The sequence below is a fragment of the Sciurus vulgaris genome, assembly GCF_902686455.1.
Source record: "Sciurus vulgaris genome assembly, chromosome: 13".
In the NCBI taxonomy this organism is placed as follows: domain Eukaryota; kingdom Metazoa; phylum Chordata; class Mammalia; order Rodentia; family Sciuridae; genus Sciurus; species Sciurus vulgaris.
The window spans coordinates 25,463,204-25,490,963 of NC_136474.1; the positions used below are offsets into that span (position 1 = coordinate 25,463,204).

Genomic DNA, 27,760 nt, shown 5'->3' on the forward strand with positions numbered 1-27,760 from the left:
TGCTGGGATCCTGCCCCTGAGGTGACCAGCTTCTCCACTGGGGCCCAGCACATCCTGGCCCAGTCATCTGCTCCCCAGATGTTTCACTTGTGATTTTGTTACCTGAACTTGATATAAGGTGACAACAGGTGAGATACTAAAATACTAAATACTGAATCAGGTAAGGTGAAACAAAGAATGGGAAACATCAAAGTTTGAAAATCCAAGACCTGGGTCATCTCACTAAGTGTAAGTTCTTATTCAACTTTAAAGAAATCAAAAGTACAAAGGCACAGGGCCTGTCCCAAAGCTGTGTGACAGTGATGGTAAGAATCGCGTGGCAAATCCCCTCCCCAGAAACACCCTAGCCCCGCACCACTGAGCACACCAGCAGAGACACAGCCACCACATGGGTCTTGGGCCACACAATGACCTTCCAGGTCATCCCATGCCACCATCTGCCTACTGCCTGATTGAATCCATAGCCACCCAGTGAAGAGCTGACCTGGGTTCCTTCTACACAACATTGAATTATGGATTTTATGATGAGGATGTCTAGGTTTTAAATCAAAATAAAATGTCTGCAGTAGGCATGTTGTACAGCATTGCCATCTGCCCAACCACACAGGCATGTGACAAGCAGTCTGTGTGTGGCACTAGCCTGCAAAGAGCCAGAGTTAACATCCACAGAATGCCCCTCTTGCAGCCATAACACTGGCATTGAGTGAGGACCTCCAGATGTGGCACCACCCTTGAAGGAATGAAGGGACACTGCTCAGGATACATCTGCCAGCCTGTTACGCCCCATCTGGCCAACACATCAGATGTTGAGGCTCAAATGGGGAGTCAAGGCCACCCCACGTAGCATCCAACTTCATGCAGATCTGGCAGGAAGAGAGGCAGAGGGGCTGAGGCAGTGGCTCAGTGGCAGAGCACTTGCATAGCACATGTGAGGCACTGTGTTCAACTCTTAGCGCCACATAAAAATAAAGAAAATAAAAGCGTTCTAGCCATCTACAACTACAAAAAGAGGCGGGGCAGGCAGAACTTGTAAATTCTCAGAGCTGCATGGTACTTAAGTGCAGTGGCCAGAGGAGTACAGGGAGCTCCCTAAGGTCTCCAGTCCCTGAAGACACCTCAGCTAACACCACACTCCCTCAGCAGGCCTGGAGTCAGGGTATGGCTGTCACTGTCTCCCACAACCACAGCACAGGGGCTGTTGTGTCTTGTCCCAGGGCAAACAGGATGAAATGTCCTCAAGGGCTTCACCTCACCTAACTTGCTGACATATCCACTCTTGATACTAGGGTCAGTGTGGCCCTAACAATGCCGTCACCTGGGGGACACATCTGCCTGGAGAAGCTGATCAGGCCCACACTGACAGCATCTGCTCATCCGAGGAAAAGCAAACTGTTTCACTCTGGCAAGTGTCTTAATGTGAAGGTGACACAAGAGCAGGTAACCTTGTGGGCTGAGCTGCCATCACTGCAGATTACTTTACTATGACCCTTTCACTTCAAAGACAAACAGAACTAAACCCAGAGCCACTGCTGGAGACATCCCTGATCCTGTCCCCTACCCGACAGGTCCCCACCCCTTGACCCCCACATCCAATTACCCTAGCCATTAAGTACCATTGCTGCCCATGTCCTCCCTCCCAGAAAGATGTGAAATGCACAAGACCAGAAATTCTCCCACTCAGCACAGGAGCCAGGGTGGGGACCGCAGCATTTCCAGCACCTCTGAAAACATTCCCTCCTCAAGGAGGACAATGGTCGGCACAGACAACATCCAAGGGACACGGTGTGGTAGAACCTCATGACTCTTCCTAAAGTGGCACCCGTGACCTCCAGACATCCAACAAAACCAGTGTGGGAAACAGGCTACCAGGGACAAGCCGCCTTGCAACAGCTAAAGAAAGGCAGGACTGGGGACGCTTTCATGGGCCCAGGCCTGAGGCTCAGCTCAGAGGACAGCCAAGGTCAGACAGGTGGGCCAGGGGGTGTCCTGTCCCTACTGACCACAGGCAAGCAGCAAGCAGTTCCCATACACACAGCAGTGCTAAGGGTTCTCAGTTTTCCCTCTAAACCCAGGTATTAAAATTAAATTGGGCAACTGGGGCCCTTGCTGGGTGTGGAGAGTAGGGACTTGCTTCCATTCTCACACCCATGTGCTCTCCATGAGGCAGCCTCAGGAGGGGCAGGAAGGGGTGTTCCCTTTGCTCCCTATCCTACTGGAAAGTGTTTTTGAGTCCAAGAGCAAAGCGGTCCCTTTTGGCTTAAGGACAAGTAGACACTCACTGAAAAGCCCTCAGCAAGCAGGAGGCCAGGAGAGGTAGCAGGGTTCTCTCTGAACCCTGGGTCCCCAACATCTGCTCAGCTGCCACGTGGCACAAGTAGGAAAAGCCCTTGGAGAGTCTGACTATACTGGGTTATCATTAAGCACCAAGTTCCAAAGGAGAATTGAGATACTGTTATCGTTCACACAGAACCTGCCCATGAACTGAGACATAAGCAAAAATCACTTACCCCACAGTGAACATAGTTCTCCCCCAAAAATTCTTTCATGACATTTTTGCCAAAGTCCACTATGTTCTGTAGGTGCTGAAATATCTCTTCTGAGGACTGTAAGAGACAAGTACAAGATGGCTTCAGGATGGACCTCTGGGCAGAACACACCAAAGGGTGGGAGGCACCAAAACCCCCATGACCCTGTCACAAGGGCTGCATCCAACCACGAACAACCAGGCCACAGTCCCCGGCCTCATGTTGTTCTGACTGGAATGTGCTGCCTCAGTCAGCTCACACAGGGAGGCCGATGGTCTGCCAAGGTGGCTTTGGGCAGTGTAGTCAATGAACAGGGGACAGACAGAACAGAGGATGGAGCCTCCTGACTGGGACACATCCCTCTGAAACAGAATCCTTTGGGTCATCTCTCTTCAGCAGCTGAGGCAAGGGGCCCCTGAATGCTGGGGCCCATCTTGTGCCCCTCTGCCGGCTCACTCCATTCCACTCTCACTGCAGCCCCACCTGCCAGCAGCACCCCAGTTCCTTCCTCCCCTGTGCAACCAACCCTGTGAGGCACCCTGTGTGTGCTGCCACCTCCTCCCACCAATGCCCCCAGACACTCAACCCACTGCCCTAGTGAGCTGGTGACACATCAATCCTACACACTCAACACAGCTAGACACCTCAAGAGCTCCACCTACCCCACCCTCACAGAAGGGTCAGTCCCACCCAGCTGGCCTCATGGACAAAACAAGCCAGACCAGTGTCTCAGCCTCTCCCTCAGAGGACATACTTGAAGCAGAGAAAGGGCCATGGACACGGGAGCCTCTACTACTCAGTGGCCACCTACGAACGCCTGAGACTCCCACATAAAGGGAGTTAGACGGCTGCAATGTGGGGCTGAGCCCGGGGCTGCAGCATTTTGGCGGAGGTCTGTGACACTGTACTTGGAAGACCCGGTCAACAGAAGCCTAATTATCCACCCAACCCTGCCCAGTGCCACTTCAACACTGCCTGCCTGTTCACGGGCACAATTCCACAGACGGCACTGGGCAAGGCAAAGCCAAGACCTGGTCCTCACCACAAATAGGGCCCTCAAGCAGGACACACAAGCCAGGCCAGGGCAGCTCCTGCTCAGTAACACACAGACCTGTCATGGTGACACACGGTGGGTGGCAAGCAGAGACCCATGGTGAAACATGGGTCAAAGTGCTGGGGCCTGGCTGTTCTCACATCAGGAATGAGTGCCCACCACTTTCCACATTCCAATAAATGCTCATGCTGTGTTTAAAATTTCTACAACTAGCATTAATATTCCTGTACCAAGAAAAAATTCTAAGTCCTTTTTTTTTTTTGGTGCCAAAGATTGAACCCGGGGCACTTATCCTCCTGCCTCAGCCTCCAAAGTGCTGGAATTACAGCTGTGTGCCACTGCACCTGGCCCCCAAGTCTTTTTAAATAACAGTTGGAATGACAGAGGGGCCAACCCACCAATCTTACCTTCTTCCTATTTGGAGGAAACTTCAGAAAACGCAGCACTACACAACGCTGTTGGGAAAAAACAGAAATCTGATTAGTAGTCACTGGACATCCAGGGACAGGGTTGGCACTGGGAAGAAGAGGCATGGAGGTCCCAAGGCAGACTGCCAGAAAGGCCCCAGGGAGGGGAGGCTAGAGTGGAGCCACTTCCAGGGAAAGCCAGGAAAACCTGTAGCCTTTGACCCAGCCTGCCCATTCCTGCTTATTTATCTTAAGGAAATAATGATGGGAGCTCAAAAGACTTTAGCAACTTTGTATAAGACCACCACTTATAATTCTAAATACAATGGAAACGATCTAATTTTCATCAATAGTGGGGACACACTGCAAGCCATGGATTACCATGCACTCATTTACAAGAAAATGTTAACAGTATTTAAAAGACAGATATGCAGTCATCATATGGCTACAAAGAATTAGCCCATTTTCATAAAAACTACACATACACACACACACAAATAATTCTATCTGTATGAATTTTAAAAAGCAGGCAAGATTAACCCCTGATGCCCACTCCTCAGGTAGGTGGGATTTCCCCCAAGAAAGGTTCTAGAAGGGAATGGTAATGGGATTTGGGGCTCAGTTACTTTGTGACAATTAAACTAAACTGTTATGACCTGAGTGCTCTTCTAAGGTATTTTACACGTCAATTTCAGGTTTTCAAACGTTTTAAGTAACAAACGGGTATGATCTGTTGGTACAAAAAGGCTTGAAAGGTTCAACACAAGTTTAACAGCATCAGGTCACGAACACACTTTTTTATCTGTTTACTGGAATATTCCAACGTTTTAATGTTCATGTAGTACACAGAATAAGAACACATTCTACATGAGAAAGTGTGCCTGGGAGAGGCTCCACCTGCACACAGAGGAGTGGGAGGTGGACACTGGCAGAAGCCCTGGGTACCACCCCATGACCCTGGCAGGGGCAAAAGTAGGCAGGGCACATTGGAGAAGGCTTGGAGAGAACGACTTTCTAGAAGAAAAGATGCCTTAGGAGCAATAAAGGCCCCACGGAAAAGAAATCAGCCCTCAGTCCTGGGGACTGCCCACTCAGACACTGCTCCTCCTAAAACCCATCTGTCCTGATTGGGACCTCTTAGTCCTCCCGTTCCTCTTCCTCCTTTTATATATATGAAACTTTTTAATTTAATTATTTTAAAAAAATTTTAAGAGGCAGGGTCTTACTGTGTTGCCAAGGCTGGCCTTGAACTCCTGAACTCAAATCCTACCTCAGTCTCCTAGGTAGCTAAGACATGTACTACAGGCATAGGTGATGGCTTCTCCAGCACCACCTCCCCCCATCTTTCTTCTTTTTTTGTCAGACTGGGGATTGAATGTGGGGTGCTCCCACTGAGCTACATCCCCAGCTGCAGTCTCCCCCTGCCTTTTTTTTTTTTTTTTAATTTTGAGGTAGGGTCTCTTACTAAGTTGCCCAGGCTGCCCTCAAACTTGCAATCCTTCTGCCTCAGCCTCCCAAGTAGCTGGGATTACAGGCATGTGCCACGGTAGCTCCTAGCTTCCCCAGCACCTCTTAGCGAGCTCTCATTCCCAGTTGGTGCCATGCACCAGGTTTCTTGTGAGTCCACTGAATGAATGTGCCCTCCTTCAACACCAACCCTAGAGGGGAGGGCTGAGGTCTACAGCATACATGCTAAAAAACTGTCCCCTCCTAAGTCAAAGGCAGGCATCGACAATTGGTCCTAGAAATCAACTAACACAATCACTTTCATGGCTAACACAATCACTTTCATGGAATCATAATTCTATCAGAAGTTGATACGCAGAAATTCTAGACAACTTTTCAGAAACTCACTCTAACAATTATTCACTCCTCATCTAGACACAGTAGTACTGTTCTGTTCAAGGGCCTATCTGATCAGTCCCTCCAACAATCAGACACCAAATACAGTACAGAATGGCATTTCGTACTACCAACATGTGTTGATGAGAGAAGTTAGTAAGTTTCCCAGGGTAAGCCTGATCATGCTAGAAATGTAATAAGAAAACATACACATGCCCTGATCAACAGGCTACCCACACTGCCCTGGCCCATCCACAATGCAAGCTCTCCTCTGTGCCTCAAATAGGGCCATTGCTGCCATCCACAGAGTTCTGCATTATCTAGAGGAAAGTAGAGTCTCTCTCAATTTTCCAGGGACCTGAAAAGCTACTAAAGATTTTTATAGCCAAGCAGTCCTAAGAAAAACAATGCAAATCAAGTCATGTGAGTTTTTCCATCACAGAATTCTCCACTACACCCTCAGAAAAAGGAGTTCAAAGCCCCATGAAATACCAACCATGAGGAAGACAGGGACCCCCTTCACCTGACAGCATTTGCCTATCTTTTTTTTTTTTTTTTTTTTTTTTACTGAGGATTGAACCCAGGGGTGCTTTACCACTAAGCCACATCCTCAACCCTTTCATTTTTTGAGAGGGGTCTCACTAAATTGCTTAGGGTCTCACTAAGTTGATGAGGCTGGCCTCAAACTTGTATTCCTCCTGCCTCAACCTCATAGTCATAGGAATTACATGCATGCATCACCACACTTGGCAGCACTGCCCATTAATACAGATTCAGATTTCCAAAGTTTCTTTTCAACATGTTCCTGGTAAAGGCAGGAAAAGCTAGTCTTTCCTATTTATTTACAAATGGAAATTATAGCTTTTCTTTGCAATAATACATATACATGAAGTGGCCCAGCTTCAGCCTGGAGGAAAGCCCAGAGATCAAGGGCTGAATCTCAAAGATTAAGGTCATGGAAGGTGAAACAGGACTTGGATGTCAGCCTGAACCCTGAAGGGGCCCTACATGTCCTTCCAATTGTCAGGATCCCTGTGGCTACTGAGTTGCCAGTTGGGGCAGCAGGGACCCGCTGACTGGAGCACTAGTTCCCGGCAGAGGGTGTGGTACAGGCTTTGCCAGCCCTGTGCAGCAAAGAGGTCTGTCATCTCCCTTTCTGGAGCCACCCCAGGGTATCCTCAGACACCCCATCCATGCACCATGGCTCAATCTCCCTGTTAGAGGTCGTTCCCTTCCTGTCAAAGAGCCAGAACCATCACCAATAAAGAAAGTCTGAATGCAGTGATGTGTCCATTTCAAGGAAACTAAGCTTTCTCCACCCTTTTATCATCCAAAAATGTCACCAGAAACCTGACCAATATCCTCAAGGAAACTGCAGAATCAACTTAAAAGGTCACTCTTAATCAATACCAACACTCAACTCAGAGCTCGCCTAGCCTGTACAGCCAGGGCCAACTGGCCCTCACAAGAGGCCCGAGTGGGAGGGACCAGCTGGAGGTGGGAGGTCCCCTGATGTGCCAGTTAGAAGCCATTAAGGAAGTGGCAACAGAGCCCACTGATACTCATGTGGGCAGATGGCAGAAATTAGGTGAAAAATCAACCTGGTGTCAGCTCTCATTGACAGAATGACATAATGAGCCCAAGAGGCACCCTCTCCTGGAGGAATCCAAAACAGAAAATTGACGATTTCTAACCAGACAACAAAAGCATACAACTGGGAAAAGTCAAGTGTAATAAAAGCTCTTTTCTAAGTGGGAAATGTGGGGTAATTTTTACTTTCTTCCTTCTAATACTGTATACTTTCTGGGAAGAAGGCAGAAGTAATAATTAGTAGTAAATACAAGTGAGGGGCTGCAGTTGTAGCTCAGTGGTAGAGCACTTGCCTGGCATGTGACGCACTGGGTTTGATCCTCAGCACCATATAAAAATAAAGAAAATAAAGGTATTATGTCCATTTACAACTAAAGAAATAAAAAATATAAAAATAAATGAAAGGCCACAGAGAGCTCCCTCTCCTTCATATAACCATAGGTGAAAACAGCTTTCCTCCAACATGCCCTTCTGCCATGATGATCAGCCTCACCTTGGGCACAAAGCAATCTGGTCAACCATGGACTGAACCTCTGAAACCGTACTTTGTTGTTTATCCAAAAGAATGAAAATCAGAATATAGAAGATTCTGTACTCTCATAGTAGAGATGTGCAAGCAAGCTAAATGTCCATGGAGAATGAATGGATAAAAGAAAATGCATACAATGAATATACACACCATGAAATATTATTTAACCTAATAAAATAGAGAAATTGCACAATGTGATACAACATGGATGAAATGAGGATATTATGCTAAGTGAAATAAGAAACACAGAAGGACAAATACCACATGATTACTCAGCTATGAGGTCTCTAAAATAGTCAAATTTATAGATTTGTAGAGTAGAACCACTGATGGTTACTAGGGACTAGCAAAGTGTGGGGGAAATACAGCATTACTAATAAATGGGCATAAAATTTTGGTCAAGATGAATTCTAGAGATCTGCTGTATAAAACTGTACCTATTATTAATGCTATTGTATTCTACACTTAAAAACTGGATAGTTTTCTTACCATGATAAATTCTTTTTTAAAAAGCCTACAATAAACCAATACATTAAAAGGAACACCTGCCCATGTGAAGACAGTGTGTGTTAGCTAGCTTTTCGTCACTATGACAAAGTTCCTCAGGAAATCAACGTAAACAGAGGAAAGGTTTACTTTGGCTCATAGTTTCAGAGGTTTTGGTCTGTGGTAGTTCAGTTCAACTGCTTTCAGGTCTGAAAAGGAAGCACATTGTGGAGGGAGCACATGGTGGAATAAAGCTATTCACAGCAGTCAGGAAATAGAGAAAGCTGAAGAAAGAGGCTGGGGTCCCAATAGCCCCTTCAAGTGCATGTCCCCAGTGATCTAATTTCCTTCTACTAGACTCTACCTCCTAAAGATTCTACCACCTCCCAACACCACCACAGGTTGGGGGTCCAAGTTTTCAACATGTGGGTCTTTGGGGGACACTTAAGATCTAAACCATGACAGGGAGGGGCCTTCTTATAAAGATGAACAGCAAAAGGCTGTCCCACCACCTGCAAGGCACTCTTAAGGTGTGGGGTGGGGATCACCCACTAAGTCAGTTGTTCCAAAGTCCCCTGTCCCTTCACAAGTTGGTTATTCCATCACGGTGAGGAGATATCCTAGGAAGGTGGCCTGAAAGACCCTGAGAAGCTGAGGTTAGGCCACTTTCAAAGGAAGAGAAGACAGAAACACACAACAGAACAGGTGTCACCTCACAGAAATGTGGCCAGAGACAGTGCTCTGCCAGCTTCTCCCAAAGGGTGAGGATGACTCCTAGGCAGAAACCATGGGGGATCGCAATTGTTTATATAGTGGGGCGGGCCCCCTACAGACCTTTTTCATTCTGCCCTGCTCTGTTCCATCAGACAAGGCCACACAGGGTGTGCCAATCACCAGAAGCAGGAGGTGCCAAGTCACTGACCTCTGCAATGCAATCAGAAACACACATCCCCAGGGCCCTCAGGACTCACCAGTCCAAGAAGCAGGGCTGCTGGGGCTGGGCTCCACTAGGTGTTCCCCGTGGTACCATTAAGCTGCAGAGTGCACTCAGCCTCAGAGAATACCACAAAGCAAACCAACAGAGAATGGAATGGTGGTACTGGAAAGCTGTGACACTGGAAGGGAGTCGACTGTCCTGCAGGCATGCAGGAGAGCCAGGCAGCAGGCACGGGCACCTTGTCCAGCCTAGGCAAGATAGCTCCTTCCCAAGCTTTGGCAGCTGCAGCTTGACCTCTGGGCCATCCTTAAAGGACTGAAGATACAGCTGTAAACCATGGGGGAGGTACAGATCCACAAAATGAAAGAATGTGCCACACTGACATAACCCTGAGAAAACAGGAAGGACTCTAGGGACAAACCAGGGTGGCTCGGTGATACCTAAAGGATGGCAAACCTGAATACGTGTGGAGAGAAGCACACAGCTGAGCGAAGCACAGCAGTGCAGGGCCCTAGGGCTGCCTGCCTGAGCTCCCCGGCAACACAAGGCAGGCCCAGCCAAGTGCAGCCTCGCTCTCCAGATATGGAAGGCCCCCCGCACCTTCCTGCGCTGCAGCTCTCAGAAGACAGGGCAAGCCACTGGGGAGCTCCATCTTCAACTGAATTCTGACAGAGGAGGAGGAAAAAGTGGACATGTTACCTGGGAAGACGTAAAACCAGACAGATGAACACCCTCACATACTAGAGTGAGGCACGGGGTTTAAAAAAATAAATAAATAAATAAAAAATAAAAAATAAAAATCCTAATCATATGTTAACAAATATAAACAAAGGAATACATTGGGGTCACATGCAGAGCTCAGTGATGAGCTGGAATGTGACAAGAACAAACCCACCAAGAAAGAAGCCGTATCAGCAATAGAGTCCTGTAAGAACACCAGTGGAAACCTCAAATGCAGAGGTTTTCTTTAAAAAGATGCTAGTGCCAAGAAAAAGACTATTTTAACAAGAGTCCAGAGCTTGGGAATATGCCACATGGTTGGGACAAAACAGAGAACATCAACTCTTATGTGCTTCCAGCATGTCCAGAAAAAGTCTATAACACTCCTACAGCACTGAACAATTGCTTTTCACCTAAGCTATTATAAATAATTCTGTAATGGACATCTTTTAATACAAAAATCTTTTATTTTCATTTCTAATTATCTCCTTACCAAGAATACAAAACTACTTGAACAGAGCTGGGTGTGGTGGTGCATGCCTATAATCCCAGGATCTTGGGAGACTGAGGCAGGAGGATCATTTAGTTCAAAGTCAGACTCAGCAAGTTAGTGAGGCCCTAAGCAACTTATTGAGACCCTCTCTCAAAATAAAATATAAACAGGAAGATGTGACTCAGTGGTTAAGCACCTTTTGGTTCAATCCCTGGTATCAAAAAAAAAAAAAAAAAAAAAAGCTTAAACACAAATTAGATCAAAGACTATGAACTTTTTTAAAAAATGCTTTTTCCTGTGTTTTTTTTTTTTTTTTTTTTAGTACTAGGGATCAAATCCAGGACCTCAAGCAAGTTAAATGCACATTCTACCACTGAGCTACACTCCCAGCCCCTTTTCTTGATTACAATACATATTCATTGTAGGAAATTAAGAAAATATTTTTAAAAACAAAAAAAGAACTGGGTACAGTTTCATATATGCCTACAGCCCCAGTCACTTGAGAGACTGATACAGGATTGCTTGCCAAGGAGTTCAAGGCCAGCATGGGCAACATAGTGAAACCCCATTTAAAAAAAAAAAAAAAAAAAGTAAAAATAAATCTTGATATGGTCACAAAGTAATAACTACCTGTAACATTCTGATGTATTTTCCTCCCACATATGTATACTTAGAATCACGCTATACATCTTTTGTAACCTGCTTTTCCCATTTAACATTGTAAACATTTCCCCAAATTACATAGAATACAACATAATTTACCTAATGCATCCTCTGCAAAATATCCACTTAAATTGTTTATACTTTATATATAAAATAAAGCTATATTGAAAACAAAATCTAAAAACCAGATATCCTAAAACAGAAGAAGAGAAAAGGAACAATGAGGTGGCCCCTCACCCCTGACTGCTTGACCTTCACACCTGCAAGGTCCAGACAAACACCACAGGCAGAAATGATGTGAAGCTCTCCTAGAATCTCAGACAAAGGTTACAAAACCGGAATGACGGGAAATGAACAGTTCTCTACACAAGTTTGATAAATGTTCTTTGTTGGGAGGTCAGTTAAAAGCAAAATCTTTCAGGTTACCTTTGTCAACAAGAAGGAAAACATGACAGCTTAGTGTCATGACAAGTGCATACTGTCTATGCCTGCATACCAAGGCCTGGGTAACCCAAGGGGCTGTGCCCTGGATACCTAAGAGATTGAAGGATAAACCAGACATAAAATGACCTTCACAGAACAAGCCCTGATTCAAAACCAACAAAGCAAAAGTGAAGGAGGCAAGCGCAGAGACCTGGGGACAAAAGTATAGCCCAGTAGCAAGGAGGGTGGGCACAGGTATTGATGACCGATGATATGGCTGCTAGCTCAAGTGCCATACGCTCAGGCAGCAACAAGGAAAGTATATGTCCCGATGCAACATGCCCTGACCAAGAAGCACCCTCAGGGTCCATGCTTGAGGTTCCAGACACCCAAGGGTGATAGCATCCAGGCTACTAACAGGAGGAATACATGACAGAGGGTCCACACCAGATGGGCAGAGGACAGTGCAGGTGCTGTATCTGGGAAAGGGATACACTGCACAGTTGTCCCAAACAAGAAAGAACTTGTCCTGACAAGCAACACTGGAACCATCTGGGCCACTGGGCTGCCTCTGAAGGAAGGGGCTAGGGGAAGCTGACTACCACCTGTGAGGAATGCTGTCACAACTCCTCTCTGTGGGCTGACCTGCTTTCACCTTCCTGCCCACCCTGAGCATGCCCCATGACCTCCAGCAGGTCCCAAGTCCTGCATGCCACAGAAGTCTCACTCTCATTCCACATTTGCATATGGCAGAAGCCATCACTGTTCCTTCTATTGCTGACCAATGACAGTACTGCTGTCCCCTCCCAGACCCTCAGGGCTTGCAGGACAGGTATCAGATGACTGTCTGCAACTGCACTGTGCATGATGCTCTCTTGCTGCAGAGAGAGGGTTGACAGGGTTTTATAAGGTCAGTGCCTCTCAGAGACAGTGACCCTCTATCTGGAAAGACTTGGTGAAGGCCTCCCTCTCTCTTGGACTGGATGATACTGATCTGGAGAGCTGAGCAGAGAAGCAGATGCACCTGCTCCCAGATGAGAAAGAGGGCAGTATTTGTGCCCAAGCGCTCACAGGAACAGGGAGTCCTCCAGTTCTGACTCAACCACCTTCTTTCTAGCCCACTCGCGTACACACTCTCCTTGGGCACAACAGGCCCTGAAATGCTGCCTTCCAGGGCTTACTCTCTTCTCAGTCCAAAGCCTGAGCATGCCAGCAGGGATGAGCTGGCAGCCAGGCTCAAGGACCAGGCCAAGCACAAAGGTTTCTCAACACAGCACAATGCAGTTTATCTTCATCAGCTGCAGACACCATCCAACATTAATTGGTGGGAAACATTTTCTTATGAGACTATTTGTGCCAATAAGCTTCAATTTCAAGTGAAGAGCTGAAACACTCTTCACCAAACAGGAAGGCACAGAGAGAAGCAAATTTAAATTTAAAATCAAGGCTAGGGTGCAGCTCAGTGATTAAGCATTTGCCTAGTGTGCTCAAAGCCCTGGGTTCTAACTCCAGCACTGCAAAAATGATGATGATTAAATAATGATGATAATTAAATAAAGCTTAAACAGCACGGGTCCAGGGCAGTCTAATGGCTAAAGGTAAATTTAAAAAGGTAAAAGTAAAAAGAAACACAACCAGAATGATCGAAGTTGTGCAAAAAGGTAGGAGCTGGGGTACCTTGAAAATGCCCACTTAGGCAAGGGAGGTGGACATGTGCCTGTTGGAGACAGTGGAGAGGGGTCCAAGGGTCAGAGGTGACTGCACAGAAGCCTCTGTTCTTCTAACCCTGGGTGTCCTTTTGCTCCATATCTGGAACTTGCTCCTTCAACCACCACTACTTTTGAAACTTAATATATCAGTTTCCATTAGAAGGGGAGGCTTCAGATTAGGCTTGTCCATTATTAATTCACCTAAAGGTTATGAGTAGAACCTGTGGTCTCAGTTCTTCAATTCCCCAATTATGCTAATGGATAACAAAACACAAGGATAGACTCATGGGCCAGAGCACCTACTCCAGAACCTGCACCATCCCTGAACAACTGCTGTAATAGGGCAGGACCTTAACCACGGTGTTCTGCCTGCTTCGACTCTCCATAGGGATGATAGGTTTCACTTGCAAGGCATAACTTGTCTGGTTTCTGCTCAACTGATCTTTCCCGAAAAGCCAAAAAGAAAATTCTATTCCTAGCTCCACTTTACAAATGCAGGCACTGAGCCTCCACCATACAGTGGCAGAACTGGGAAGAGTCCCAGCTCCCTGTGCTTCTAAGTTCCAAGCTCTAAACCCTCCCCACATGACATCTCTCTCCCTCCCTGCCAGGTTGTACCAAACAAGATGTCAAAGAATTCTGGGTCACAAATCCATATGCTTCTCTTCCTGTATTCACCTCCTTGAAAGTTTTCACTGAAGTTTCTGAAACTCACTGAAATGAGGAAACTAAACTCTAAAAAATTCTGGAGGCGAACCTGTAGGCAGTACCCCGTTATTAACAGCAGCAGGGAGAACGGCAGTACCGTCGTTTCACAAGGCTGAATTCCCTACATGCCTGAACGACAGCATCCCAGACACTTCCCCCAGTGCTGCCCAGGCCCCGGTCCCGGACCGGCTCGGCCTACGCCCCACGGCAGCCTAACAAATCGGGCGAGGCCAGCACCCGGGCGGAGGCTGCACTGCGCGAGGCCTCTCGGCAGCGACCCGGCGTGGTGGGGAAGGGCTAAGAACCCACGCTGGGGGCAAGGAGATATTGAAGGTACGGGGACCGAGGGGAGAGGGCATACCGAAAGGGACGGGGACCCAACAGCGGTAGTGGTACTGGGGCAGGACCCGGGACGGAGCGGGGTCGGGGGTCCGGAGGAATGAGGGACCGAGATGGGGAGTCTCGGGGGTGACTGGGGACCGAACTAGGGAGGGCGACGGCGGGTACGCGGGAACGAGCTGAGGGATTGCTAGAGGGATGAGGGACCCAAACTGGGGAGACACTAGCGGATATGGGGAGCCCCCGAAGACCCGGGCCGCGGGGTAAGGCCCTGAACCGCGCCGCCCGACCGCCGCTCACCTGCGCGTGGGCCACCACCAGGCTCTTGTTCCCTTCGCCGTGGTACCCCCATTCATTCTCGTCCATCTTCCCTTCTTCCATGCCCCGGCGCGGCCCTGAAGCCTCGCAGTCCGGGACGTGAGGACGCGACCTGGGGGGCCACCCACCTCGCCGGGCCCCAGTGACCGCGGTCTAGGGAGGAGCGCCTGTCAGCCGCCGCCTGCGCTCGACTCCGTCGCGGGTACTCGTAGGCGCGGGCCGCCGGAAGCCACGCCCCCGGAGGCTGCCATGACCGAGCCGGGCAACTTCCGGGTTCCCGCCCACTTCACCTCTTTGACCGCGGCGGCGGATCAGTCAACGACCATCTTAGTTATTGGCAGAGTGACTCACTTCCGAAGCGCGGTCTTGGGAACCGGAAGGGATGTTTCCGGCCAGGGCTCCGGATGTGAGAGTAGCTGCTATGACCGGCGGCTGCACGGCGCCCGGGACCTCTCGTGAGTGTCTTGTCCCAACGTTGGGCGTACCGGGGCTCGGAACTGCTTGATGATGGGACCCCAGCAAGTTGCTTGGCGTTTCTGAGCCTCGTGTTTCGCTTCCGTAGAATGGAATATGACTCAACGCACCCTCACGGGACTACCAGACGCGGAACCATTCATTGGTCCCGTGAGGTAAAATCATTGTCAACCACGCTTTCCACGCGGGAGAACGTGACCCAGCCTAGCGAGAGACACCCCCATGCCCTGGTGGCGCTTTTGCTCGCGGACCTCCAGGGACGCAGGTAGAGCGCGAGACTTCGGTTGAGTGAGAGGCGGAGGAAAGCTGCCCTCGTTTTATTCACTGGGGTAGAGTAGACAGTGGCACCGCCTTGTAGAGCTGCTGTGAGGGTTACACGTCCTCAGTCTCAGGACCACCTGATGCTCCTAGCAATGATTGAGGGACCAAAGGCTTTTGCTGATACGGGTTATAGCTTTTGATATTATATTTTAAATTAAAAGAAAAAGTTTGCCTGGCGTGGTCGCGCACGCCTGTAGTCCCATTGACTTGGGAGGGTAGAGGCAGGAGGATCCCAGGTTCAAGGACAGCCTCTGCAACTTAATGAGGCCCTGTCTCAAAATAAAAAGGGGGGAAAGTAATAAGTGGTAAAGCGCCTCTGGGTTCATTTCCCAGTACCCCCCTCAAATGTTCAGCAGTATTTTTAAATTTTAAAACATATTACATATATTTAATAGCTGTATTTAATCTCCAAAAAAATAGTGATGGCGTTTTACATCACAACCCTTTTTAAAGCTTAATGGATAGTAACTGGTTTCTCAGATCTGCTTCTGCTTTAGGTTTGCTGCAATACTGAATGTTGCTTTGATTGATATGTGGTTCATAAAGGACCTTCATACCTAATCTTGACAAGCACTTACTGAGAGTCTCTCTGGGCACCTGTGAAATGAAGCTAGATCAGGAAAATGATCTGACAGCTTTGAGCATCTTTTCCCCCCCCCCCCCTAGCCTGGGTTAAAGGGGAGGCCAGGTGGGAGGATTTTTTAGAATCCGCCCCAGGAAAGGTTGAGAAATGGTAGTAACAGCCATTCCTGGAGGTAAACAGACCCCAAAGGGGTGGAGGGAGCAAGCATAGGTCAGTGAGAAGATATTAAGGTTCACCAAGTCCTGACCTTGCAAGGCCAGGGGACCTTAAACATGACAATGGAATTTCTCAGTTCCCTGTGAACTGGAGGAATCAATATCTCAATAAGTATTAAAATATTTTCTTGAGGAAACCTCTGTGGTGCTGGAAATATTCTACATCTTGATTTTTTTCCCCCAAGGAGGAGTGTTTATCACTGACACTGGTTAGAGTTGGCAACATCTGGAAGAAGGGAAGGAAAGGAAGATGAGCAAGGTATCAGCTGGAGGGATGGGGGACATAAGTTGTTTTTTTATGGCTTGGCTCCACACCCACTCCTCTTCATAACACCAACATAGGCCTTGTGGGGGAAGCACCTTTCCTCTATTCAGTCAGTTATGTAGTCTGACTTACATGGGCTCAATTCCTACTCACAAGGCTTGGCTTTCAACCTTGACATGGGCAACCAGGAATTACATTCCCTGGAAATTACATAAAAGGGGTTGGTTCGGGAGGTATAGGAAGGTGATACACAGGATCCTGTGAAGCTTGCTTCTGTGGCTTACACTGACCTGAGGGGGAGAAGCACATTCAGCTGGCTGACAGAAGAGCCTCATTAACTTGCTCTGCCAGCAGTAACACAGGCAGCATAGGTGGATCAACAGGAAACAGCTGGAAAATAGCAAGTACTCTGTTGGCTAGGTTGCTTTTAAAGTTTCTAAGCCAATGAATTCCATCTTTTGCTTAAGACAGTGTAAGCTGGGTTCTTTTTACTCCCAACCTATAAATCTAAACCAGGAACAAGGGTATACTAGATGGACTGGATCACCTCCTCAGGTAGTTTGTGGGAATTGGAAGTAAAGACTGAATGACTTATTAAATAGGATTCCTACATAAATATATGAACTGAATTTTTGGTCCCCCAGAAATTCATATGCAGAAGCGCAAACAATGAGCTGGTATTTGGAGATGGACCCTTTGCGAGTTCATGAAGGTGGAACCCCTGTGAGATTAGTACCTAGCCCGAAGGCAGCCCTCATCAGAACCTGACCATGCTGACACTCTGCTCTCAGAATTATAGCAACCAGACTGGCACCCTGAGGAGAGGAATGCAGCCTATATAGGCAAAAGGGTGGCTCATGTAGGCACACAGTCAACTGATGACCACAGAATACTCACCATATTGCTAACCATGGTTATCTACACGTGTGTGAGGTCCATTTGTACTCAGCTTTCATGGGGAAAGGAAATCCCCAACAAGTTCAAAGGGAAGATGGCAGCTGTGTGCCATGTGGGCATCTAGACTGGCTGCTGCTGAAGTGGCAGTTGCCATGGCTATGATGACAGCCACAGAGGCTAGACCAAGGCTTCTGGAGTGATGACAGCCAGAGCGATGACCTCCAGAGCAACAGGTGCTGAGCAGTGGGTTGCTGTGGAAACAGTGAAAGCCACAGTGGGCAGAGGGGCTTGCAAAGGTGGCAGCAGTGGTGCCCAGACCCCAGTCCCTATCCTACCTACACCTTGTCCACAGAGCTTACGAGGCCACGGGGCTGCACCCAGGGGCAGCAGTGGTGACTGCTCTTGTTGATCCCAGGTTGCTTTGGCCAACTATAAAAACCACCTTTGAAAACAAAGGAGAAAAGCAGAAAACACCTTTTGGGTTGGATCAGGCCCTTTGTATTCTGTCTCATTTCCCCCTAAGAGATTTTATCCTCTTTAATCTCTCACCCGTACCCCGAGTACTGGAGTGCTCTACCACTGAGTTATATCCCCAAGCCTTTTTTTTTTTTTTTTTTTTGGCCAAGGTTGGCCTTTAACTTGCAGTCCTCCTGCCTCAGGCTCCTGAGTTGCTGGGGTTACAGGCGTGCACCACTGCTGTCATGTATGAGGGTCTCTATCTTCTATTAACTATTTCCTACTGGCAACAGGCATTGACCCTTTGGGTCCCACTGACTTCCCATGACGTACAAGGACCTGATTCTTCCCCGAAAGGGAAAACATGCATAACGTTCAGTTTGACATGAACTGCTATAACCTGGAAGACACAAACTACCAAAAGGTTAAAAACATGAGAACTAAGGTTAGTAGTACTCTCCATGTTCTCTTCCTTCTTGGTCCTTGATGTACTTCTTTGGTGCAGTGCCCACCTTGATCTTCCCACCATCCCTCCTTTTCACTGCTTGGCTCTATCCTCTGCTCTTTTTTTCATTTTTCTTGCCCAGTAGACCACCTGTCCTCTCTCCTGTGCCCAGCTAATCATTTTTCCTTGTCTTCCTGCTCTACTGCGTAGTGGAGTACAGTCATACATTCCCCATCTGCCATTCTTTCAGCTGCCATCTGTGAATTGTGTGGCTGATTCATTAGTGCTCTTGTGTACAATCCATTCTCATCCTGTCCTCCACGTTCACTGTCCATGACATACAGCCATATTTGCATAGACAGACTATACCAAATCCACACATTCTACCCAACAGCCCATGCTACAACCCTATGGCCACAGGCTATGGATACTTTCTGAAACTATCAATGGCTCCCTGTAACCTTCAGATGTCCTTTCACATCCTTTCTTTTACTTGTCTGAAAACACTCTCAGGAAACATGTGCATCTGCTTCTCCTGCTCAGCTCCTGTCCTCGCATGCTTTTGTCTTCAGCCTTCACTCACGCCTACTGGCAACCTGACTTGCTGTTGGGTCTCACAGCTCTCTCCCTGAGCATTCCCACCCACCTTATCTCTCTCTCCCTTCTCCCTCATTAGCTCTCATCATTTTTTATGAGCTCTTCTTCAAAACTGGCTCCATTCCCCTCTGCTCCTACATTCACTGTGGACAAGTGGCCCACTGCACTCTTTGAAGGTTGAGATGCTACCTGTGTGATTGGAGACTGCTGGACTTGTCAGCTTCTCTCCCTGAACACTGGTCACTGGTGCCTTCCTTAAATGGACTCTACAACAGCGGCACAGTGCTCAGAGCCCCTTCTCAGATCTTGTCCGACTCTGTGCTTTGTATTAAAACCAATTATTCCATCCTTTGGGGTATTCTCTCCCTCTCAACTGCCCTTGCAGTCTTCCTCCAAAAAGGCTGAAATTTCTGTTATTCTGAAAATCCTCTAAGCTATTATCTGTCTCTAGTTATTTTCTTACCTCAAAATTTCTAGAACAAATAGCCTAAAACTGTTACCTAGAATTGTCTTTGCTATCTGCTCATTTCTCAATCCCATGTAATCAGGTTTTCATTACAATTTCATCTAAATACCTCCCTCCAAATTTAGATGGGAGTCTCTGGATGTCTGCTGTGCAATACAGATTACAAACTGAAACAAATGGTGAGCAATATAGAAATGAGAGGAAGAAAAGGTGATGAAAGAATAGAGGACACAAATAAGGGGTGTGCTGTTTTTTGGGTGGAAAAAGCTACATAGCCAGGGGAGCCAGATGGAACCCACCATTCATGGCTGACACTGAAGCAAAGATTCAGGCAACCACTTATCCACAAGACATGCCAATCACCACTGTTGTTGGGCCTCTTCTTCACGGCCCTCTAAAGGGAGAGTCCCTTAGTGACTGCTAATGATGTTAGATTAACATCATTAATGTATGATGATTACATTAATGTAAAGGATTCTTTTTGCTCAGTTTGGATAGAAATTATGAAAAGGCAAAGTGCAGTTCCCTTTAGTGTTATCAGCTCTCAGCACTTAATGTGAGCAGTGGAGCAACCGTGGCTGAAACAGCAATTGCTGCAATGACAGCCACACCATCAAGGGAGCAGCAGATCTGGCCAGTTCCTTCCCTACTTACTCATCATGCAGGACTGGTGTGGCCACTTAGCTGTATGCTGGGACAGCAGTGGTAGCTGTCAGTTGAATGGCCATGCACAATGGCACCACCTCCTGGTGCCAGGTGGCCTCAGCTCTCTGCAAAAATTATATACACACCAAAAAACTCAAAGGAAAAAAAAAAATGAAAACACTTTTTGGGTAGGAGATCAGGCCCTTCCTCTTCTGTCTTAAACCTGTATGCAGCAAAATTGTCCTTCAAAAGTAAAGGAGTATCCCATTAGCATATAGAACTTTTGTTTTTGTTTTTGCATTTAAGTTTAAAGGTTTTGTTTTGTTTGCAAAGGAGAAAAGATTCTGGGAAGGTGTTAGATTAGGAAGCACCAGGAATCCATCTCCCTGCCTAGACAATTGTACTGGCAGAGTCTGCTGGAACTCTGTCTACTGAAGGTTTGGAAATTCCACTGGCAGGTGTAAATGATAAATGGAAGTTAATTTGGGTTAATATTAGGCCTTGACTTGACAATAACTACTCATCCCTGACCCTACAACCCCATGGTAGACAGCCATGCACTTGTTCCAGAAACAACTGGTGTTGCCAAAAATATTCACAGACTTGATTGAAAACATGAATATAAACATCCAAAAGCTCAAAGAACTCCAAATTGGACAAAATCAGAGACCCACACTGAGACACATTATCATCAAACTGTCAAAAGCCAACAAATTTTTTTTTTTTTTTTTTTTAAGCATTGGGGATCAAACTTAGGCCTTGTACATACTAGGCAATCACTCTACCACTGAACTGTATTGTGTGCCTTTAAATTTTTTTCTGACATGATAAGACACCTGGAAGGTTTGAGTAGAGGCCTCCTCTGCTCCTGGAAACATGCTTGGGTCCCTGACTGATGACAGCAGCAGCTGTAATAGAGCAATAGGGATGAGTGAGTTGCTTGATCGCTATCAGTTAAGGATCCGGGCCACTGATACCTGCTCCCACCAACTCCTGACAGCTTCAACTGTTTAAAATGAAGAAATGTGAAATGTATAAGTATCTTTGACCAGACATGGTGGCACACACCTGTAATCCCAGCAAATCAGAACGATCAAAGTTCAAAACCAGCCTGAGCAGTTTAGCAAGACCCTGTCTCAAAAACTAAAAAGGGCTGGGGATGTAGCTCAGTACTGAAGCACCCCTGAGTTCAATCCCCAGTACTGCAAAATATATAGATAGGTAGACATGTTGAATTATATATATGTGTGTGTGTATATATGATCTGGTTGCAAAGAACTTTATATGTTACATATCACCCAGAGAATAAAAACCTCAATTCTCTAGAAAAACTTCAATAGTAAGTTAGTATCCTCCAGTAAACTCAATCTAGCATTTATTTGTTAGCCACAGCTTTTAAAGGAAAAAGAAAAAGGGAATGTTTACCTTGGGGAGATTTGGGTCTCCTGTCTCATAAGGAAGAAAGTTCTAAAATCAATAAATTTTCACTTAGGGAACTAAGAATTTACAGAGTAAAGTAAGCAGAAGAAAATAAGTATAATAAAAATTGGAAATTCCTAGGAGATCAAGAGAAATATCAGTGAAATCAAAAGTTGATTCTTTGAAAACATGAATAAAATCATTAAGCCTCTAACCAGGCATAATAAGAAAAAGAAAAGACAACATTTGAAATATTGTGATAAGATTGAGAGAACACACTGAGATGGGCTGGTAGATTTGACTTATGGAAATGTTACAGGCCAGGCTATGTAGGCAATGACTAAACAGACTCCATTTTGCTCTGAGACCCCATGTTATGTAGGAAATGAGCTTCTCCCATGGGAACGCCCTGCCTCTGTACCCATCAACAATTGCTTAGCCTCTCCCATGGGAACACCCCGCCTCTGTACTCATCATCAGTTATTTAGCGTGACATGTTTGGCAGTACAAAATGACAATTCTTACGTGATGAAAAATTGTTCTCTTTTGATTCCTATTTCTCTTAAACAATGCACCATGTGAACAGTGATGTCAACAATGATTGTGTGGATGTTAGTAACCATTCTTTTAGTTTGTACCTAAGTAAGGTCATTTTGACCCACTTCCCCCTCTGCTAATGATTGCAGATCTCATGATGTTAGTTTGTAATTTTGAATCAGAGCAACAGGCACTTATGATTGATGTGATTTTTTGGAATAAGAACCCCTGGCAACCCTGTGGTCAAGGCTGTTCTCCCAGTAGCCATTTTTGGGGCATTGTGAGACAGTCAGCCGGCCGGCTTAATAAAGACTCTCAAATTTGGACTTCTCAGTGCTGGTCTGTCTGTTCTTAAGTTGCGCCCCATAACAACATTAGAAATGAAAGAGGGGACATTAAAAGGTTAATAAGGGAATACTATGAACAATTGTGTGCCCACGAACTTGGTAATCTAGAAGAAATGGACAATCCCCTGAACATGGAAGGAAAGAATTATCAAAGGAAGTGAATCAGTAACTAGTAACCTAAAACAGAGCAGCAGGCTTAGATGGGTTCACTGATGAATTGTACCAAACATTTGAGAAAGAGATTATTCCAATTCTTTACATTCTGTTCCAGAAGATGTAAGCAAAGGGAATACCCACCTTTTCAATGAATGATGTTGGAACAACTGGATATCTACATCAAAATGTTTTTAAAAATCTGATACAGACCTTATATCTTCACAAAAATAAACCTCAAAATAGATCACAAACCTAAATGTAAAACCAAAACCAAAAAATTCAGAAAGTAACAAGAGCACATTGGTGAACTTGGGATTGGCAAATGACTTTCAAAATAAAATGCCAAAGGCGCAACCTATGATAGAAATAATTGAAAAGACAGACTTTATTAAAATTAAAATCTGCTATGCAAGAGATGCTGTCAAGAGAATGAGAAGGTCAGTCAGTAGGAGGAAATATTTGTAAAAGACATTCTGATAAAGGACTGCCATCCAGAATCTACAAAGAATTCTTCTAACAATGGGAAAATTTAAAAATGGCAAAAGATCTCATAAGCATATCACCAAAGAAAATACACAATTGGCAGATAAGCCAGTTTTTCACATCATTAGGGAATTGCAAATTTAAACAATAACAACGCACTACATACCTACAAGACAAAACCAAAAGCACTAACAATACCTAGTGCTCTGGAGGATGTGGAGCAATAGGATCTCTCAATCATGACTGATGAGATAGGAATGCAAAATGGTTTGGCCAGTTTAGAAGTTTTGTACTTATAAAGGTAAATGTGGTCTTACTATATGATCAAGCCTTGGTGTTTACCCAATTGAGCTGAAAACCTATGTTCACTCAAAAACCTGCTCACATCTATTGACAGCAGCTTTATTCATAACTTGGAAGCAATCTGGAGGTCCTTCAGTAGATAAGTGGATATATAAACTGGTATAGCCATGCAGTGGAATATTACTCAGTGCTATAAAGAACTGGGCTACCAAGCCATGAGAAAACAGGAATCTTAAATGCTTATTGCCAAGGGAAAGAAGCCAGTCAGAAAAAGGCTACATATTGTATAATTCCAATCATGTGACATGAAAAAGGCAAAATTATGGAGACAGTAAAAAAGATCAGTGGTTGCCAGGGATTGAGGGGAGATAAAACTCCATATGATACTATAATGGTGGATATATACCATTATACATTTTTCCAATCCTATAGAATGTACAACCCCAAGAATGAACCTTAATGTAATGAATGGTAATGACATGTCTATGTAGGTTCATCAGTTGTAACAAATGTACCCTTTGGTGGGGTGTGGTTTTGGTTTGTTTTTTTTTTGTTTTTGTTTTTTTTTTGCGGTGCTGGGGATTGTATCCAAGGCCTTGTGCTTGGGAGGCAAGCACTCTACCAACAGCTATATCCCCAGCCCTGGTGGGGTATGTTCACAGTGGGCAGGGGGTTGGGTGAAGACTTTATGTACTTTTCCACTTGTATTCTCTGTGAGCCTTAAACTGCTCTAAAAATAACATCTATAAATAAACAAAATGAATAAAAAATTTTTTTTTGGTACTAGGGATTGAACCTGGGGCACTCTACCACCGAGCTGCATCCCCAGCCCTTGTTATTCTTATCTTTTTATAAAGTCTCATCCTTGTCATTTTTGTCTTCATTTATTTATTTTTGAGGTGTTGGGATTAAACCCAGGGCCTTGGGCAAGCGAGGCAAGCATTTTATCACTGAACTACCTCCAGCCCTATTTTTGTATTTTATTTTGAGACAGGGCCTCACCAAGTTGTGATGCCTCTGCCCCAGCCTCCCAAATCACTGGAATGACAGGTGTGCAATACTGTACCCAGCTGGAAAAAATTAATGTTTTAAGTAGAAAATATATAAAAACTCCTACAAATAAGGTAGATATTGAGCTCAAGTGGAAAGTCATAAAGTTGAAGCAAGAAATTCACAAAGGGGGAAGCCAAAATGTTCAACAAAAATATGAAATGATGCTGATCTGCCCTAGCAACCAGGCAAATGCAAATTAAAATCCACCAATACTAAAAGACACACTCATATATCAGAAATACTATCCCATGCCTGTCAAACTGGCAAAAATTACAATATCTGACTATGACCCAGGCCAAAGAGGAAACAGGTAACAGGATCTCTTCAGGAAGGCTGTACAGGACATGAAGACTGATGACAATGTAGTAACCTGAAGCTGCCAGGTGCTAGGACATCTCCCTCCTGGCATGTGCCCTAACGAGCCTCCCTCCACATGTGTGGAAGGAAACAGGAACAGCAGTACTCTCCTAATAAAAAAGGTTCCAAACAACCTAAATGTCCATCAGCAGGAGAAATCAATGAGTTGCATTACAGTGAATTCACCAAAAAAAAATCATACAACAGTTAAAATAAATGCACTTAGTCCTTACTTCTCAATGTGATGAATCAGAAATCTAAAGCTGAGGGGGAAAAAAATTCCAGAAGGGTATGTGTAATGTGATCTCATTCATATATGTAGAACCCTGCAACTCACCATCTATCATGTCTGGGCACACAGCCAAAGAATAACAATACGTGGCCCACTGATAAACCCTGACTTCAGGACAGAGGTTGTACAAGGGGCGAGACTGGGGAATACACAGGGAACTCAGTGGCATTTGTAACACTTTACTTCTCATATATCAAAAATGAATGAGGCACCAGGCACTGTGTGCATTCCTGTTAACCCAGCGGCTGGGGAGGTTGAGGCAGGAGGATTACAAGTTCAAAGCCAGCCTCAGCAACTTAGACCCTAAGTGACTTAGCAAGACCCTATCTCAAAAAATAAATGGGGCTGGGGACGTGGCTCAATGGTTAAGTGCCCCTTGGTTCAACCCCTGGTACCAAGGGGGGAAAAAAAAGTAACTCTCGCCTTGGGGGCACATGTGTATGCCCCAGTGCTTTACTGATGCTAGAGTATGGACAAGTGTGTCTACACAGTCCTCCGAGCCCTGGCTGGAGAGTTGTCCATGGAACTTCAAAGAAGTGCTTGTGCTCAGTTTCCGTAAACAGCAAGTGACAAGGAGGGAGAATTCATGGCATGAAAGTCTATCAGGCAAGGCCAGGGACAGTAGGAGGTATCTGTTAGGGACTGGACTGGGCTCTGAAAGAGAAGGAGACCATTTCTGGGAGAAACTGCACGTCTGTAGCCCTGCATGTCTGTAGCCCTGCACGTTGGGATGGGAGGGGAGGCCTCAGACATCATGGCATTATTTCCTTGGCTTAGATACAGTGGAACCTATCTCACGTGAGCCAGCAGGGCACTCTTTCCTTTTCATTCCCTACATGGTGCCTGAGAGAAGGATCAGGAAACATTACAGCAAGCCTGGAGTTCAATGGGCTTGAAATTGGCCACAGGGTGCCACTAATGAGGTCAGACTGGGACCCACTTTAAAGGCAGAGAACAGTCCACAGGCCAAGACTTGGTAAAATAGGGTGTCCCAGCCCTTGTATATGGCTTGGTGGTACAGGAAGGGGTGATACAGAGCACAACTCCATAGTACTGGAGAAGACAGCAGGAAGCACCATGAAACCCGGCCAGGAACCTGTGGGAGAGGCAGGCAAATGCAGGCCAGCTGCCTGCAGAGGTGGGTGAGCGGGGCGCCCACAAGAGCTTTCGGGAGGATTGATGGGAACAGTAATGAGGGGGTCCCAGGCAGACATGAACTCCCTTGAGTCACTGCGTTATACAAGTGCTTTGGGTAACAATGACTAAGAGCTAGACTATGGTGCAGGGCAGGCTTGGCCAGTGGGATTCACAGCCATCTTGGGGCCTAAGAGAAACTGCAGGAATGTGCCACCACCCATATGTGCATGGCAAATGCCAGCACCCTGAAGCCTCCAGGCTACCCTGGTGTGGTTTCCAGGCAATAGGGCAAGCCTGCCAGGAAGCAGCTGGGAGGTACCCAAAGGTGGAAGAATAAACAGGCGGGTGCCAGCCTACGCCAATGTCATGGAAGTATCCCACAATGTTTCAGGCAAAAGTGGAGCCAACAAGCTGACAATGCTGCCCGGGAACTAGAATTTTCCCAATTCATTCCCCTTGGCTCCAGGAAGATGCCCCTGTTTGCAGGACCAAGAGGGAGAAACAAGAGTCCCTGAAGATAGAAGCCAGAGGTGGGGCTACACAGAAGACAGGAAAGGGGTGCCTGGATTAGGGCTGCTCCCAGGAGATCTCCCTGCCCAATGTACTACCATGAGGATGCTTGGAATCTGGGTCCCTATCCCTCTTATGACCCCGTGCTCCAGGAAAAGGATGTCCTCCCCTGGCCCCCATGGCCAACGCAGGATGGATTCTCTGCCCTTGGCCTCTCCCAAGGGGACCCACCTCAGGTTAGCAATTTGTAGACCCAGCCAAGTCACTTATGCTAAGCCCTTACATGCATAAATGACTCACAGTTCTCAGGAACATCAACCTGCTTCACCACACCAGCAGCCAGAAAATTGTATTATAAAAATAATTAGAAAATAGTCAATCGTAGAAGGCTACAGAGTCCCTGGATTCACTGACCAAAGGCTTGGTTCAATAGCTTTCTGATGAGAAAAAAAATGTTCAAGCATAAACACCTCATAATACAAATGCTAATGGAGCCATGAGAAAACAGTACACACTCTTCTACACTGTAAAGTGTTCTCTCACCAGGCACAATGCTTCTGGGGGACAATTTGGCAACATCTATTAAAATATAAATTATGCAGAGGCAGGGGATGTTACTCAGTGGTAGCATTCACCTTGTATGTGCAAGGCCCTGGGTTTAATCCCCAGCCACGCAAAAAGATAAAAAGCTATGCAAAAGCCCTGTCCTAGGACTTTGTCCTAGATATGCCTTTGGATCAAGATAAATACAACTCTACTTGGGTTTCTGTCTCAGTCATTCTGACATTTGGGCTAGAGAACTGTGGAAGGTTGTTCTGGGTTGTGGTGTGATGGTTAATTTAATGTGTCCACCTGACTGGGCTATGGGGTACCCAGGCATCTGATCAACCATTATTCTATGTGTGCCTGTGAAAGTGTTTCTGGATAAAATTGGTGTTTGATTTGGCAGAATGGTTATCTTATTCATTTGTGTTGGTGTAACCACAAAGCTGGTGATTTATGAACAACAGAAATTTATTTCGCATAGTCCTGGAGGCTAGAAGTTCAAGATTAAGGAGC

At 46.1% G+C, this 27,760-nt stretch overlaps 1 protein-coding gene and 1 long non-coding RNA gene across 2 annotated transcripts in view; one reads left to right on the plus strand and one right to left on the minus strand.

Moving 5' to 3' along the window:
* IPPK (inositol-pentakisphosphate 2-kinase) overlaps positions 1-14,856 on the minus strand; it is a 51,566-nt gene extending 36,710 nt beyond the window's left edge. The window contains exons 1-3 of the mRNA XM_079109447.1: positions 14,726-14,856; positions 3,987-4,034; positions 2,508-2,603 (exon numbers count right to left, since the gene is read on the minus strand). Of these exons, the coding sequence (XP_078965573.1) occupies positions 2,508-2,603; positions 3,987-4,034; positions 14,726-14,806 (225 nt within the window). The 5' untranslated portion in view covers positions 14,807-14,856. The remainder of the gene's footprint in view (positions 1-2,507; positions 2,604-3,986; positions 4,035-14,725) is intronic.
* Positions 14,857-15,350: 494 nt separating this feature from the next.
* LOC306643373 lies at positions 15,351-19,888 on the plus strand. Its single transcript, XR_013758914.1, has 3 exons — positions 15,351-15,482; positions 16,522-16,595; positions 18,248-19,888. It is a non-coding gene; the product is annotated as an uncharacterized lncRNA (long non-coding RNA).
* The last annotated feature ends 7,872 nt before the right edge of the window (positions 19,889-27,760 follow it).